Source organism: Elephantulus edwardii, unplaced genomic scaffold (assembly GCF_000299155.1).
Source record: "Elephantulus edwardii isolate Elephantulus edwardi_28Jun2011 unplaced genomic scaffold, EleEdw1.0 scaffold00004, whole genome shotgun sequence".
Lineage (NCBI taxonomy): Eukaryota > Metazoa > Chordata > Mammalia > Macroscelidea > Macroscelididae > Elephantulus > Elephantulus edwardii.
Genome location: NW_006399754.1, coordinates 35,802,460 through 35,819,433, shown reverse-complemented (window position 1 = coordinate 35,819,433; position 16,974 = coordinate 35,802,460). Strand labels below are relative to the sequence as shown.

Sequence of the window (16,974 nt, the reverse complement as noted above, 5' to 3'; positions counted from 1 at the left end):
ACATAGGGTCGCTATGAGTCGCAAGCGACTCGACGGCACATAACAACAACATACTTTTTTTTCTACACTATATATTATCTCATTTAATCCTTAAACAACATCTTTTAGGCTAATTTTCCAGGCATCGGCTACTCCATCTGCTTATCTAATAGAGAAGAGCCATGGTGATAAGGCCGAGTCCGTCTAACACAGCTTAAAGCAAACTTTCTGTGCTTGCTTCTAGCCTGCCACACACTGACCCTCTAGGACAGAGCACGTGGACTTACTTCCAGGGCTGGAGATCTCTACAGTTCCCACAGAGCGAGCGCGGAGCTTGAACCATCAGCGGTCTGGTTAGCAAACAAGCTCTTTAACCACGGCGCCAACACAGCTTAATGCTCTGAAGCTTTGACATCCAAACACCAATAAATTAGGGAGCTCCGGGGGCACGCTGTGCAGAGCTATGCTGGTAACCCAAAGGCTCCAAGACCCCCCAGGGACTCTTGCGAGAGAAGGGTGCACAATTTCCTCCCATGGGATTCACAGCCTCCAGAAGCCCATTGGGGGTCGGCTGTGAACCGCTTCACTTCTGACTTGACGGCCACGGGAGACAACCTTAAACTAGTGGCTTAAACCCGGGGGAAAACCTGAGCCACAGTGGACACCATGGAATCCAGGGACAGTCATCTGGAGCCTTACTTTATCTCAAAAACAAGCACACTGAAATGTACCTAACACAAGGTCATCTAGAGGATGAGTGACATCTGACTCTTCCACTCTCCTCTTGGTCCAGAATCTCAAGCTCTGCGCGGGTTTGCATGTGAGGATGAGCTCAGAGAGGCAGGCATTTCCACTGGAGAAGCAGTGTCTCCACACGCCGCCTCCTGCCTCCCCGTGTCAAAGTGTAAGTGAAGCAACTGGAACCCTCACCTCCAGATAACCTGGGTCAGGTGCGCTTCTCACCGCCTCGTACAGCTCAGCTCCGTCCTGCAGGGCTCGCACCTGCTGCCACGGGAGGGCCTGGGATGGCAGACATCGCTGTGTTGTGTTTTCTAGGAAAAACCCCCAAATGGGCCACTAATTAGCTAACCCACAAAACTGAGAACTCAGACAACAAAAGCAGAGACACCAAGATCAGGGTGAAAACAAGAAACCACTCATCTGGGAAAAGCTTCCCAGGAAAATGTGAAAACTGTGCCCAGTCCAAACCCAGTGCCTCTTTGGCAGTTCAAATCTACCAGCAGCTCTGACGGAGAAAGAGGGACAATCTCATCTCGGGCTATTTCTAACCTCCAAAACGTGCTGCCGGGGCATCCAGAGCCAGTTCCAGCCTGCCAGCCACGAGCCTGAGTGATAGCCTGAAGCAAACAGAGCACAAGGAGCTCAACTTTCCCTGATGATTTATACACGGCATGAAGGAAGTTACATGCTACGGGACATTATGAGACAATGCAGGAACGCAGAAAATCCTCAAGCAACCAAAAGGCAGACTGGAAACATTTTATGTTCTTTCAGCATAAAACCACTTAGTTCTGTTATTAAAACTGGTGCTGTGCACACCTTCCCAAAGAGGTACTGATGTCAAAACATGAAGATCGGAGGAATACACAGTCACTGAACCACAAAGAACTGGCAGACATGGAACCACCTCAGGAAGCAACATATGGTGAAGAATCAAAGGTGATGAAGGAAGAAGAAGTTTGAGCGGCATTGAAGGCCTTGGCAAAAAATAAGGCCCCGGAATCGATGAGTTCTCAAGTAACATATTCAACCAACAGACACAACCCTGGATGTGCCCACCAGGCTACGCCAAGAAATCTTGAAGACAGCTACCTGGCCAAGTGACTGAAAGAGATCCATACTTGCTCCCATTCCCAAAAACAGTGATCCAACACAATACGGAAATTATCAGACAGTATCTTAATACCACATGGAAGCAAAATCTTCCTGAAGATTATTAAAAAGACACTACAAAAGTACACCAACAACAGAGAAGTACTTCAACAAGCGAGAAGTGCTGGAAAGTCAAGCTGTTGTGAAGCTCCGCCTCCCTTACTTTGGGCACGAGGCCAGGAGACATTGGTCACTGGAGAAGGACATCATGCTCGGAAGGGTGGACGGACAGCACAGGAGAGGAAGATCCCGGATGAGATGGCTACAGTAACTGGGGCAATGGGGGCTAGTGTGTCGGAATTAGTGAGACTAGCTGAGGACAGGGAAGGGTTTAGAACTGCTGCACATAAGAGTTGCTATGCATTGCAGGCAACTCAATGGTACATAAAAACAGTAACGTACTATGACAGGTTTGGAAGCAGGAGTGGCATCTACTTCCTAAACAACATGCCTCAGGAAACTCTATGAACTTTGATAAATGTCGATAGTTGCAGAGGGGCTTCAGGCCTTGTGTTCATAGGGTCGTTGTGCTTGACTCGAAGGCAATCAACAACATGGCACCAGAGATAGCATTGCTGATGTCAGAGGATTTTGGGTGATGGTGGAGAATACCAGAAGGATGTCTATCTGTATTTTATGGACTATGACAAGGCATTTGACTGCATGGGTCATAACAAACCATGGCTAACATTGAGAAAATGGGCCTCTCAGAACACTTGTGCTCATGTGAAACCTATACCCAGACCAAAAAGCTGTTGTGCAAACAGAGCCAGGGAACAACTGCATGGATTAAAACCAAGAAAAGTCTGGCAGAGCTGTGCCCTTTCTCTCTGCCTATCCGTTCTGTGCGCTGAGCAGATCATTCAACAAGCTGGACTCTGTAAAGAAGAATGTGGCTTCAGATCAGAGGAGACTCAGCAATAAATCCTGTTATGCAAACCTTGCTTGCTCAAAGTAGGAGGACTTCAAACACTGCAGATCAAAGACTACAGCTTTCCATATGGGTTACATCTGAACATCAAGCAAATGAAAATCCTCACCACTGGGCCAAGGAGCACCACTATCATCAGACAGAGAAAAGATTGAAATTGTTAATATTCCATCTTACCTAGATTCACAATCAACACCGTGGGTACTAGGAGTCAGGAAATCAATGGACGTGATGCACTGGGAGAATGTTCTGTGAAGATCGCCAAAGTGTCAGAGCAATGATGTCCATTTAAAGACCAAGGTGCACCTGACCTTTGAGTTGTTTTGCGGAAAGTACTGAAGCCTGAAGATGGCTTCTTTAGCCATGTTGGCCCCCTCTGGTCTCCAGCTACCTTGACTTCAGACTCATGGTCTAACATCAATCGCTGTGGGATTGGATGATAGAGATGGGAGGGGGAGAGTGGGAGAGAGGGAGAGGGAAAGAATGCACTTCCCACACTGGATGGCAAGATTTGAGACAGGAGCAAGACACTGGTGAGAGCAAGACCCTGGTAATGGTGGTGGAGAGACTGTGGCATTGCTGTGCAGAAAACTGTGGCAAGGTAGCCAGAGGAGCCTTGAGATAAAGGCCAGAGTTAAAGATTTTGCTGTTCTTGCCAAATACTTGAAGGAGAAGCTGAGTTCGATTTATAACTGCTCTGAGGCAAACTCTGCAGGATGACTGAGAAAACCAGAGTCTTCTTGAATTAGTGTTGTGGAACTGAATCCGGAGCCTGGACAAGCTGAGGAATTGAGCCTTTGGACTTCTGGGCTAAATGCTGGATTGACACTGGGTGATATTGTTTGCCTCCCCCACCCTCCAAGTTATTTTGCCTAAACTCCATTCTCGGTACCACAACTCTGAGTCAAGTCTGTGGATCAACAGTGAATATTGAACCTCCTGACTGGTGAAAACGGGGAAAGGAGCATGGGGAGTGGCGTGTTTTACACAGCAGCTGTTTGCGGCTATGAGTATTACTGATTATGAAGTGGGCTGGCGTCACTCACCGCCCTCAGCGCCCTGGCTCTTCGGACGTATCTGTGGACTGCCCAAGGAATACACAGAGTGTCTTGCAGAAAGCACTGCCTGAGTGCTCCCTGGAGGCAAGGATGGCAAAACCTGGTCTTACATCTGCACAAAAAGGACGTTATCCTTGCAAAGGTGAAGGGTCAGAGAAAGAGGACGATGCTCCAAGAGACGGACAGTCACAGAGATGGCAGCACTGGGCTCCAGGAGACCAGAGATGGACAGGAGGGTCAAGACAGAGCACTCAGATCTGTTAGCGTAAGGGCGCTAGGAGTGTGCTCAGCTCAACAATCACAACAACAACACGGCTGTAAAATACAAAGTGTCTTTTAAAAACTAAAAGCAACAGAGAAAACAAGTTCTAGCCCCATAATTTTAACAAAAAAACGTTACCTGGAGGATCAGCTGAATTTGTATTTGATGGTACAGAACAACAACAATATCCAAACAGGCAGAACACTACAAACATGTTAGTGCTGACGCTTAAGAGGGAGTTTAAGGACGAGCTGTGTTTATCTAAGAGCAGACCCTGGAGGGCTGTGGGCTCGATCTGTGATGTCATCACAATCAATGGACAGCCCACCAAAGCCAGCCAGCCACAGTCTCAGCTCCTCAGTGCATGGAGGTGCTATACCCATGTCATAATACACACACTGTACATCTCGTAGATGCCACAGCGTGATGAAAAGCCTGGAAATAGGTGAGAATTTAAAAAAATGGGACAGAGACACAGAGTGAGCACACACTATTGGAAATAATGGTGACAACAGACAGGCTGATGCAAAAATACCACAACCTTCAATTTGTAAAGAAGCCCAACAATGCAAAGTGCGGTGAGAACAGGTGTGCTCCACCTGAACCTCGCCCGCTGGCTACAGTGTGCTGATGGGGGTAAACAGACTTGCTATGAAGTGCTGACGGTTCACGCTTGCTAAGGATGTGCTAATGGGGTCAGGCCAGTGCCTCTCTGTTCAGCTAGTAACATGATTCTTAAAGCAAATGGGGGGAAAAAAATTGGATTTAGAATTAGGAAAAAATTACTTGTGACTCCACTTGAAGATGACTCAATTGGACGATATAAAGGGGTGCTCCTAAGGTCGCCATGGACCCTCGCTTTACCTTCCTGCCCCTCCAGCTCCTCCTGGACCCTGGAGAGGAGGGCCTCCAGCCTCCGTTGTTGAGCCTCTGCGTACTTTGCAGCCTCTTTTTCTTCTTCTCTTTCATCTCGGAATATGTACACCCCAGATGATGTCTTCTCCATCCACTGGAAAAGTGATATAAGCAAAAATTCATAATAGGAAAGAGCTTTCAGCTATATGAGAGACAGCTAGAAGTATCAAGAGAAGATGGAAGGAGTACACAGAGTCACTGTATCAGAAGGAGTTGGCTGACACAGAGGAATTTCATGAAATGACATATGAGCAAGAGCCTGTGGTGATGAAGGAGGAAGTTCAAGTTGCTCTGAAGGAAGAGGCAAAAAAACAAGGCTCCGGGAGTTGCCGGAATATCAATTGACATATTTCAACAAACAGACGCTGCCCTGGATGTGGTCACTAAGTTGTGCCAGGAAATCGGGAGGACAGCCAGCTGGCCCACTGACTGGAAAAGATCGATACTTGTTCCCATTCCAAAGAAAGGTGACCCAACAGGAGTGAGGAAATTATCGAACAATATCATCACTATCACATGCAAGCAAGATTCTGCTGAAAATTATCAAAAAACATTTGGAACAATAAGTCAACAGAGAACTGCCAGATGTGCAGGCTGGACTTCAAAGAGGTCATGGTACTAGGCATATTATAGCTAATGTTAGATGGATCTTGGTAGAAAGCAGAGAATACCAGAAGAATGTCTATCTGTGCTTCATTGGCTCTGCAAAGGCATTTGACTGTGTGGATCATAACAAACTGTGGCTGACTCTGAGAAGAATGGGAATCCCAGAACATTTGATCGTGCTAATGATAAACCTATACTTGGACCAAGAGGCAGTCGTCAGAACAGAGCAAGGAGACACTACATGGTTCAAAATCAAGAAGGGGGTCCGTCAGGGATGTATTCTGTCTCCATACCTTTTCAATCTGTATGCAGAACAGATCATCTGAGATGCTGGGCTGTACGAGGAGGAATGTGGCTTCAGGATTGGTGGAAGAGTCATCAACAACCTGCGTTATGCAGATGACACAACCCTGCTTGCTGAAACTGAGGAGGACCTGAAGTGCTTGCTGCAGAAGGTCAAGGACTGCAGCCTTCTATATGGATTGAAGCTCAACATCAAGAAGACAAAGATTCTCACCACTGGGCCAATTGGCAGTATCAGTATGGATGGTGAAGAGATTGAGATAGTTAACAGTTTTAGTTTACTTGGCTCCACAATCAACACTCTTCGTAACAGCAGCCAGGAAATCAAGAGATGAATTGCACTGGGAAAGTCAGCTGTGAGGGACCTCTCAAGAGTTCTGAAGAGCAACGACGTCAGGCTGGAGACTAAGGTGCGCCTGATCTGGGCTACAGTCTTTGCAATTACGTGCTATGCGTTGGAGAGTTGGACAGTGAATAAGGATGATAGAAAGAGAATTGATGCCTTTGAGTTGTGGTGATGGAGAAGGGTGTTGAATATACCATGGACTGCTAGAAGAACAAATAGGTTTGTCCTCGAGAAGGTGAAGCTGGAATGCTCCTTGGAGTCAAGGATTCTGACGCTTCATCTGACATACTTTGGGCATGTTGCAAGGAGACTGGTCCTTGGAGAAGGACATCATGTTTGGGAGAGTGAAGGGGCAGCGAAGGAGAGGAAGACCCTCGATGAGATGGATCGATTCTGTGAGTGGAGCGGTGGGAAGGAGTATGTTTGAGATGGTTAGGTTGGCACAGGATACAACGGCAGGGTCACTATGAGTCACAAGCGACTGGATGGCACATAACAACAACAACAAGCAATAAGATAGTGGCTCACCACTTGGAACAATCAACAACACAAGACCAAAAGAGCACCATTTCCCTAGGGATAAAGTTCAAAAAATAGGAAGGCAGGATGAATGGACCTGGAAACACAGGAGTGCTGGGATAGTGTGGGAACTGTCATCACTGCATAAACTGCTGGGCAGAAAACCAATCTTCTCGGTAAATGACAGTTAATGGAGAAGCAGTCAGAAGAGCTGGAAGAAATGCACGTGAGCTTCAGGGTCTCATACCTGGACTGGGTAGACTCTCTGAACCACCACATCCACGCAGCCAACAATGCCCCCATCACTGAACAGAGACGGCAGGGGCAGAGGGAAGGGCCGAGGGTCGGAATGGAAGCCAAGTTTGGCATACCAACGTGCAGGCCGGGTACTGTTCGCAGAAATCTGGGCCAATGAAAATAAAGCAACTTAGGAATTAACAGATGTCCACACTGCTGTAAAGCAAATAAAACTAAGAGGTACTATTACCTGATATGCTACCTGGCACAAGACAAAGCCTGTTTCAGCTTGATTAAATACTTCAGTTAAGAGCAACCCCACAGAGATTTTCCAAACAACCTTCAAACCAGCAAGCCGACGGCAGCAGTGTCCATTCTGACTGAGACCATCCAGCAGAATTCCAGGGAAGAAAAACTTAACCGCAATCTCTACCTTACAAAGGTTTCATTTCTATGATGCGGGTTTTGAATGGCACCAGGGGAGCTCTGGTGGTGTGTCCTGAGGGGGCCTCCTCTACGTCCCTGGTGGTGTGAATCCACCAGCAGCTCTGAGGGATACAGAGGGGCTGAATTCTCTTGTATGACCAACGACCTTTGAAAACCTGCTGGAGGATCAGCTATGGGTCAGAACCAACTCTCTCAATGTCAGAGAGGTGGTTTTTTTCCCCTTTCTTTTAGAGTGACAATAAAAATGCTTCATTTTTAAGATGCTTTTTTGAATTAGGTTGATCCAGAATACGAGAGAGGTAAAGTTTCTACAAAATAATGAAGCACTGAAGCCGACTACCCAATACAGTGAGCCGTTTCTGACAGCAAAACTTCAGAACACTGCTTAGGGTGAGGTACAGTAGAGCGAGAGGGAAGGTGTCCTTCTCTAGGACACACTCGGGAGGAACTCGAGTCTCATGCTTCTGTTGCACTGGAACAGGCGTCCAGGTGCTGGGATGGAGTGTCTACCGCCCCTTCTACCTGCTTTTCAAGTGCTGCTGCTACCTTAAGAGTCTCTGACACTCGCACGCAGCACACACACTTAGAACTGAACGAGTTTACTTCTCATCCCAACACTGAAAACACACCTCCCCCAAACTTCTCAAACCCCAAATCCCTCTGCCACGGAGTTGATTCTGCCTCAGTGACGCCAGAGGTGGAGAGCTGCCCCAGGCTCCTAGGCCACTGTCTTTACAGAGGCAAATGCAGAGGCTCACTTTTGCGCCCCCCTCCCCCGGCTGGTGGTCTTGAACTTCCCATCTGGTTAGCAGGGCAAGTTCAAGGAAGCATGTGGAAGTGACTTTAAACTAGGACATCAAACCCTCTGGAACCAAGCCAAATGGGCGCTGGCATTGCGGGAGTGCAGGTCATTCCTGTTTACCTTTAACCTGAGGGACTCAGGGGCCTCAAGGGGTGCACAGGCCTCCTGGGTGCCCACCAGCTCTGCACCATGGGTGACTATCTTCTGGCCCACGGCCAGCCGGCCGATCTTCAGGAGTGCAGCGAGGGGCGGGTCCAGCTGGGCTCTAACCATGTACCAGCCGTCGGTGAGCCCCAGCAGGGCCCCGGGGCTGGGGTCCACACCGCTGGCTTCACTGCTGGCTGTCTCGGAGCCGCCTGCACCCAAGGGGAGGATGTCCGAGACACAGAGGACCAGTGTTTTTGCTGTGGTGTCGTCCCTCTCCAGGATCCTTCTTATGGCGGACCTTCTACTCCTGTCAATTTCTACATCATACCTGAGGGCCAGACAGGAAACACCCCCTTCAGAGCTGAGGATCGAGAACTCGCTGTCAAAGGTCAGGGCACTTGAGTAGTTGAGGGGACACATCAAAAAGGAGGAAGACCTAAAATGTGATGTCTAGAAATACATGGTTTTGTCTTTTTAAAGTACAAATTCAATAATAAAAATAAATTTTTAAAAGAATGTAAAAATGTTTTCCTGGCTTCTCTGAGCAGAGGATCAAGTCAGTGGCTGGTACTGTTTTGGATGCTAGCGATGGGATGGGGACCAGGGAGGAAGCCCAGATCTGTGAACAGGAGCTCTCTAGATGAGGCCAGAGGGGTGAAAGGATTCCTGAGGGTACAGTGGGTTAGGCGCTGGGCTGCTAACGGCAAGGCTGGTGGTTCAAATCCACCAGCAGCTCCTTGACAGAAAGATGAGGCAGTCCGAGGGCCAAGATCAGAGCCTTGGAAACTCTGAACGGGGGCTCCAGTCGGCCCTCCAGGACTGCTAAGAGGATGGCAATGGGCGGGCGTGGAGGTGGTGCCAAGCGCCCAGCCCCCACAGCATGCAGAGCATCTGCTGTCTGGCGTGAGCAGCAGCCGGAAGGACGCGGCAGTGGGTGGTCACGTGAGTGACGCTCTCTACTTGCCTATATTTCAGCTGGAGAAGGACCCCTTCTGGGCTGAGACACCTGCTGGCAAATTCCTGCGGGAATGAGACCTCCATGGCCGCCAGCTTCCACACAATCCATCGGTAGTGGTTGTACACCCAGTCTCGAGAGATGAGCTTCGGGTCCACTCCGGGGGTGTCACACAGGGCCCTGCACAGGGAGGGGTGGAGCAGTACCGCACGTCACGGAAGCGAGTGCTAATGAGGAGTGCGCCTCAGGACACTACAACGTTGAAAGAGCAGGCACAGGGGACTTTGTTCAAGCAATTCTAAGATGACAAAACCATTTTTTAAAACCACAAAATGTCATATTATGATCTGAAAGTTTGCAGAATAAATAGGTTTTCCAGATGACAACTCTTAAACCTCTTATTTAATGACAGGGGTCGCATCCCCACATCACCCTCTTCTCACTCCCACCCTGTGATTTTCATCTCCATGAATCCTGTCCCTTCCTGCTCCCGAGTTTTATCCCTGGGTGAATGTTCCACTATGATCCGTGGCTCGGTAAAATAATTTTAGAGTGACAGTATCAATTAAAACGGCACTTTAGTAACATATTTGCCAATACAACTATCCAACTCATGTATAGATTAGATTCTGGAAAATGATTCTTAGTGGAAGAGTGACAGACTTTTTCACTGGCTGAAGAGGGATGCCTCTGAGTCCTGGTGCTCTCATCACATGGACTCCTCTCCCTCTGTCCCCACGGTCAGCAAGAAGAACACAGAGGCATCAATGAACCCTGATCGCCGCGGAGGCCTCAGGATATGCCGAGGGACAGCGGGGCAGCCAGTGGTCCCAGTGCCTGCTTTGGGAGCAGTCTGGAGTAGAAACAATCCATGCAAGGACCACTGGATCCCAAGGACTTCCAGCCCTACGGCCTTACTCCAGGGATGCCGGGCTGCCCCTTCTCACGGGCATCACAACAGGTGCCCTGGATAGAGTGGGAGAACAGGGTGAGGGGAGCACAGTCTGGGGGACTGGGGGACCCTCAAGACTATGGCTCCACATCTCTCTGTGAGCCTAGAACTACCCCGTGACTCAACTTTCAGCCACACAATAGACAGGTTTGTTACATGGACAGTAACGGCAGGACAGCACCTACTTCTGAGAAGAAGCAATCATTCAACACCAGAAGGACGTCTATGCCCAAGGACAGAGTGCTGACGGCAGGCATGGATGAAGGGAAATGAGCATCACAGAGAGGGAGTGGGAATCTGCTCCCCACCACCAGCACCCGCAGCCCGACACTCTGCACTCTCTTTCAACAGCCTGGCCGCACATCTGTGCACCAGTTCCCTTCTCTTGTCCAGCGAGGACCTTGATCTACCCCTGTGTTCTCTGTCCTACAAATTCCTGTTCATCAATGTGTAAGGCCTGCTCCCAGCTGGAGGCTGCACAGACGCACTCTGCTCACTGCCGTGCAGCCTGCAGGCCACTTCCTCTAGGAAATGACGCACCTCCCTGACCCAGCTCTCCTCACTCCACACCCCACCCCCGTATCTGTCTTCAGTGGCCTTCTTCAGGGGCATCTTCGCGTGGACTTGAACTCTCAAACTCTGGAATAGCTGCTGAGCTCTCTTAAGAGTTTGCACTTTCCAGAGATCCTTCCCAATGTCCCTCCTGCCCTGACCCAAACTATGACGTCTGGTTGATTAGGGCAGGGACCTTTATTCACTGTGCCTACAACAGTTTTTGGGTGATACAAGTGATACCACTGTTGGCTGTTAAGAGGAAGGAGTGGCAGTTCAAAGCACTGACAGGACAGGCTCCTGGAGGGAAGGTGTTGGCACTGCATCTCTGACGAGACACTCGGGAGCCCACTAGGGCACCATCTGGGGACCCTCTCGGCCTACAGCAGAGCCCCACACCAGGTTAGACCACAGCCTAGGTGCTACCTAGCTCAGATGGCATGCCAGTCTTTCTAAGGTAAGTCTCCATGGCCCACTCTGCGGAGTAGGGATTGGGTCTACAAAAAACCATTTAAGACACAAGTCCTGGTCTCTTCCTGTGGAGGGCAACGGAGGAAGACAACTGAAGACAGGACACACGTGGTCCAAGGGACTAATGGGTCACATGAACCGCAGCCGTCAAGCCTGAGACCAGAAGAACTGGACGGCGTTCAGAGCAGAAGGCCCCAGACAGAGACACATGCAGAGTAAACGAAGGTCCACAACAAAGGCCAGGCGTCCTTGTCTGATACAGACTAGCGGGGCCTATAAAACCGCTCTGCTTGACACTCATCAACCCGAACTGAGCCCACGTCCAGAGGCCACCTCACAGTGAAAAACAGATGGGCCTATGATCTGAGGCCAAACACGACTCTGGTCAGAGCTGCAGCATGGCTGTCGGGTAAGAACCCACCTGAGGTAGCAAATTAATAGGGAGGGAGCCCGCCTGGTGGCCTCGTGGTAGAGAGCTGCACTGGTAAACTAAAGGTGGTACATCTCCAATGGTTCAAACCCACCAGCCGCTGCTGCTCAGGAGAAAGGCGGGCAATCTCCTGTGTGATTCAGCCTCAGAAACCCAGCGGGTCAGCTAGACGTTGGTCCCAACTCAACAGCGAAGTGCTGCGTTGGCAGAGGGAACAGTAACACGTGTGAGGATGTGCTTCTCAGAACATTCAACACTAAAAGGCGGGAAAGTCGAGCGAATGAGAACAGGGAACCCCAGTAGAAGTGGGGGTGCTGACATATCCAGGGGACTGTGGAAACGAATAGCTCTGTAGACTTTCATGTAAACCACAACAAAATGTTCAAAACCAAATGCAGGGGTAGAGGGAAAAGGGAAAAAAAATAAATAAAAATAAAAACCCAAAAGCAAGTGTTAGAAAACCAAAAACACCTCCCAGAGCTGGTTTTCCTTGGGAACAGGAGGCGAGAGCTGACTTTTTTCTGAACAGGGAGGATGACAGCCAGGAAGCCCTAGCGTCAGGTGGCTCCACCCTACAGGGTCACTACAGGTTGGAAGTGAGGTGACAGCAAAGGGTTATGCCGCATTACGTGGGCACACAAAGGAGAATATGATGACATGAGCTGGGGAGGGAAATCTACCATCAGGCCAAGTCAAATGGAACTATTCTTATCAGCCTTTGTTTCATAATGTAGAAAAAAAATGTCCCAAGATAAAACATAGCAAATCCTGGCCAAGTTACAACCCACTTTATACTACAGCACTCCTGAACTCCAAGGCACCTAAAATGATTCTGTGTACATAAATGTCACGTCCAGTCAATTTTTCCATTTGAAAGAGAAAAGACGAATGATAAGGATGGTGGAACAGGTGGAAGCTCATGCCAAGAGTACCTGTAAAACTCTTCCTTTCCAGCCTTCCCAAGATTGGAGGGTATGAGCTGTCCACCATCAGCCAACTGTACACCCTGCCCAGTCCACAAGCTTTCCTTTCCAAAGTAATCCTCAACGTGGAACTGGAAAGACTCTGCACTCCTGCTGGTAATGTTCATGCAATGTTTGGGAACGCCATACATGTATAACTGAAAAATGAAGAACAGAGATGACTGAGGAAAATGAAATAAAAATCAAACAAAAACACATTTCATCAACATTCAATCAGAACAAAGTCAACTGAAGTTTACTGTTTGACTATGAAAATGTGCACCACAAAAAAGAACTGTTCTTTGAAGCAGAAGACCTCTGATGACCCCCACTTCTGAGTCTGTGCAATCCTTCCCTGCCCAGTCAGGCAAGTCCTGCTGCACCGGACACAGCAGGTTACTGTGGGAAACAGAAATCCGAGGGAAAATCAGCACTGCGGGAACCTTCTGAGCCAGAAGTTCAGAAGGAAAAGAGGCGTGAAATGCCAGGGTAACTTAGGGAGATGGCCCTGGGCGGACTCCCACTCAGTGACCTCTGAAGGGAGTGTGGTTAAGCTCTGGCTGCGTGGTTGGTAGTCTGAAGCCAAAAGCCCTGGTGATGTGCTTCCACAGACAGCAGGGTCCTGGAAACGCCACAGTGCAGCTCTGCTCTGTCATGTGGGCTGTGAGCTGCGATGGACTCGACACCGACACCCCGCAATGGCAGGGAGCACAAATGGCCACCACCCAAAACATCAGGGGGAACCAGACCAAGGGCCAAGTGATGGGCTTCCACAGATGACCCCACTTAGGAGACCCTGATGGACAGCTCTTCTGTCAGTGGGGCCAGTGGGAGTGAGAATCAACTCAACAGGGAGCTGCATTCACCCCACGGTCTAACCCACGCTAGGCGCCTCTGCTCAGGGGTGAGGTGAGCGTAAAGACACACTGCCGGCTTTGGAGCCTGGCCCTGTGCCGCCCGCCCGTCACTGAGATGCTGACCCTCTACAAATTCACACCACTCTCCTTGGACCCCTAGCAGGGAGCGTGCCCGGTACAAAACGAGGAAGAGAGCTGTGGGAAGAGGTGGATTAACACGTTGCCGCAAATGACCGTAATACAGCCAAGAAAAAAAAGTGTTTCTAAGCACTGTGGTCAATTTAAGTGCGCGGCAACGTGTTAACAACAAGATCCCGAGCCCACTGGCACAGAGGGGATTCCCCTGCACGGTGAGCCCACAGGACTGAGGAGACCTGCCCTCCAGGGTTTGCAAGGTCACAGACCTTTACCAAAGACTCATCACCTCTCTTCAGCAGAGCCACTCTGAGGCCTGCACAGCAGATCTGTCGGCCAGCAGCAGAGCTTAAACCACAGTGTCACCAGGACGCCTTAAAAAATCTCTTACTCAAGGCTCAGCGCCTTGTCATCCTGTCAGTGACAGGACGCTGACGGACAGAGCAGACCCGCCCCACAGGGTCTCCAGGGTGTATCCTCACGGAAGCCCATAGCTTCCTCCTAGGACGCCGGCTACTGGGCTCCACCGGCCAACTGCCCGGTCAGCAACTGAACACCTAACCACTGTGCCACCAGCACGCCCTCTCAGGCTGATTAACCCACCACCACAACAGGGGTCCCCTGAGTCACAACTACCCCCAGTGGCCCTGACAGGAGATACTGCCCATTCTTCCTCTGAGCAGTCGGTGGATTTGAACCACCAACTTTCTGATTTCAACATGTCCTATACATGACACACTGCGACCCTGGGGCTGCTCTAGGCTAATCAGGAGAATTCATTCATCACGTGTTCACTCTCTGGATATGACAAGGTGGAGACTCAAGTTGGTAACATCTAATTCCAGTTTGCCACGAACACCGCCCCAGCCCTACAGACCTGCTGAGGAGTACACGCAGAGGGCCGCTGGCTGCTGACCGCTGCCTGCAGGGAGGTCCGGGGCATCGAGGAAGTCTTGGCCAGATAGAGAGCACCTGGCTGTGGGCACACACGCTGCTGCCGCTTGGCCTTAATCCGTGCGTCCTGTAGATCTCGGGCACGCTGAAGATTTGCAATTAAATCTATCAGAGAATAAATTATTGACAAGCAATTGCACAGGCTGTAAAGAATTGAAAAGCACAACTTATCCCTGTTTCCGATGCTATGTATCAATTTTAATTTTACATGCAGAGAAAAAGGTATTCTTCTACCCTTTTTAAATATTCCAGACAAAAAAGCCCTTGTCCATTTGAAGGGCTAAAAGGAGATCAATGATTTTCACATTAAACTTAGAAGAGAATGAGGAATCTGTCAAGAACCACAATCCAGTTCAGCAGTCCTCCATGTTCAAGTTCCTCTCAATAAGAAAGGCCGAAGGAAGGTATTTTTTTAAATTTTTTTATTTTTGTGTGAGTGTACCGTCAAATCAGATCTGACTGGTACAGGAGGAGATTGTCCCTCCTTCGCCGGCAGAGCATCTGGTGGATTCGAACTGTGCGCCTCTGGGATTGTAGTTGCAGCTCCTTGCCACTAGGCCACAGGAAGGTATTTTTTAAAAATAAAATAGAACAGATCTATTCTTTAGAGTAAGAAAAATCTGAAGAGCATCAAAAAGGTTTTGAAATTGTTAACTATCATTAAAGATGGAAAAGCCTTGGGACATTTAGTGGGAGGAGTATCTAAGCTACAGCAAAGCTGCATCGCACCAGCTCCAGAGCCTTACTTACCTAAAGGGCCCTCTTTACCCCCGGCCCCAGGCAGAGCGGCAGCCTGACTTGAGTCACTGTTGTGAAGCCAATGAATTCCCCCTCCATCAATGCAACGTTCACCAGTGCCAAAACCCAGCTCCTCTCTGCTTTCTGATGGCTCTTTGTTTTCTTCGAAAGGGATGTCCTTGGAAGCAGATTGGCCATGGTTTTGAATAGGTGGTTTTGCTTTAAAAGGTGGAACAAAGACTTTGGTAGGTTTGCCTGCTGTCTGCGAGGGCTTTTCTGATGTGGGTAAACTGCCTGCAGGCTTTTCCAAAGCCAGGTGTTCAAACACAGGAGACTTAGGGAGAAATTCCCAACCAGGTGCAGTGAAATTGGGAATCTGGATTTCTTGCCGCTCTTCAGTTGTGCTGAAATGGGGAGAGAAATATTCAAGCTTGGCTGTTGATCAGTAAATCTAACTATTCCCTCCTCTTGTTGGTAACCAGAGGGTCAGTGAAATATGAGAAGACAGTTAAGGAGGTGGAGTAACACAGTGGCTGCAGCAATGGGCTCAAACACAGCAGAGACCTAGAGATGGCACAGGACCAAGGAGTGTCTCATTCTGTTCGGCTTGGGGTCAGAAGGATGGTATTCTCCAGCACATGTGCACACATACATGCAGGGACATGCACTTTCTACTGATTCTCCAATGCCCGAGGAGACCCTCTCTGGGAACCACTGTGCACTTGGGGGGCTGTCTTTCAAGGCTGTAAGTATTTTCACATCCACCCTCCCACCCTCATGCTCCCAGCTGTGACCATTGCATCTTCCTGCATGGAAGGCGATCATTCCTCAGATGTAGACTTGCGTGCAGTTCCTCCATTTCTATACTAGACTTAGCTCCTTGACTGAAAAAAATCATCCTTTCTTTTCTAAACCACCACCTTGCCCCGTACTCATGTAACTGTTCAGTCTCCTCTAGAACTTCACCACTTCACTTATTAACCTCCTAATATGAGATTAACCAACATGCTTCTCCTCCCCGAAGGTTTACAGCCTTGGAAACATGGGGGGTCACCATGAACAGGATGACAACAGCAGTGCGTTACATTATAGGAACCTTTAAAAATGAAAGTTATCTTACCAAAATGGTGCACAGGTGACTGGCTTTAAGGAAATACGATGCGTAAATAATCTTCTGTCTTTTATTGTGCCTAGAAAAAGAATTACTTTACATCATATATTATTGAAAATCTGAGATTTTATTTTTTATGTCAGTTTATATACATAAATATCTACATAAGAGATTTTGAGGCAGTAATAGACTTTCCAGTGTTAACTAATGGATGTACAGTTAAATAACAGAGCTTTGTCACAAACTTGTTGGTGGGTGTGTAAAATGGTGTAACCACTATGGAAAACTGTATGGCTCTTTCTCAAAAAGTTGCAAAGAGAAATACCATTTGACCCAGCAATTCCTCTACAGGGAATATACCCTGAAGAGACCATAACTGTCACCCAGGCAGATATATGCACACCCATGTTTA

The 16,974-nt window shown here is 48.8% G+C and overlaps 1 protein-coding gene and 1 pseudogene across 1 annotated transcript in view; one reads left to right on the top strand and one right to left on the bottom strand.

Annotated features, from left to right (window-relative positions):
- BRCA2 (breast cancer 2, early onset) overlaps positions 1 to 16,974 on the bottom strand; it is a 74,971-nt gene that overhangs the window by 11,394 nt on the left and 46,603 nt on the right. The window contains exons 13-21 of the mRNA XM_006879635.1: positions 16,572 to 16,641; positions 15,464 to 15,855; positions 14,637 to 14,818; positions 12,738 to 12,925; positions 9,410 to 9,580; positions 8,419 to 8,773; positions 7,060 to 7,215; positions 4,988 to 5,132; positions 910 to 1,031 (exon numbers count right to left, since the gene is read on the bottom strand). Of these exons, the coding sequence (XP_006879697.1) occupies positions 910 to 1,031; positions 4,988 to 5,132; positions 7,060 to 7,215; positions 8,419 to 8,773; positions 9,410 to 9,580; positions 12,738 to 12,925; positions 14,637 to 14,818; positions 15,464 to 15,855; positions 16,572 to 16,641 (1,781 nt within the window). The remainder of the gene's footprint in view (positions 1 to 909; positions 1,032 to 4,987; positions 5,133 to 7,059; positions 7,216 to 8,418; positions 8,774 to 9,409; positions 9,581 to 12,737; positions 12,926 to 14,636; positions 14,819 to 15,463; positions 15,856 to 16,571; positions 16,642 to 16,974) is intronic.
- The window catches only part of LOC102876241, a 1,645-nt pseudogene continuing 1,497 nt past the window's right edge, over positions 16,827 to 16,974 (top strand).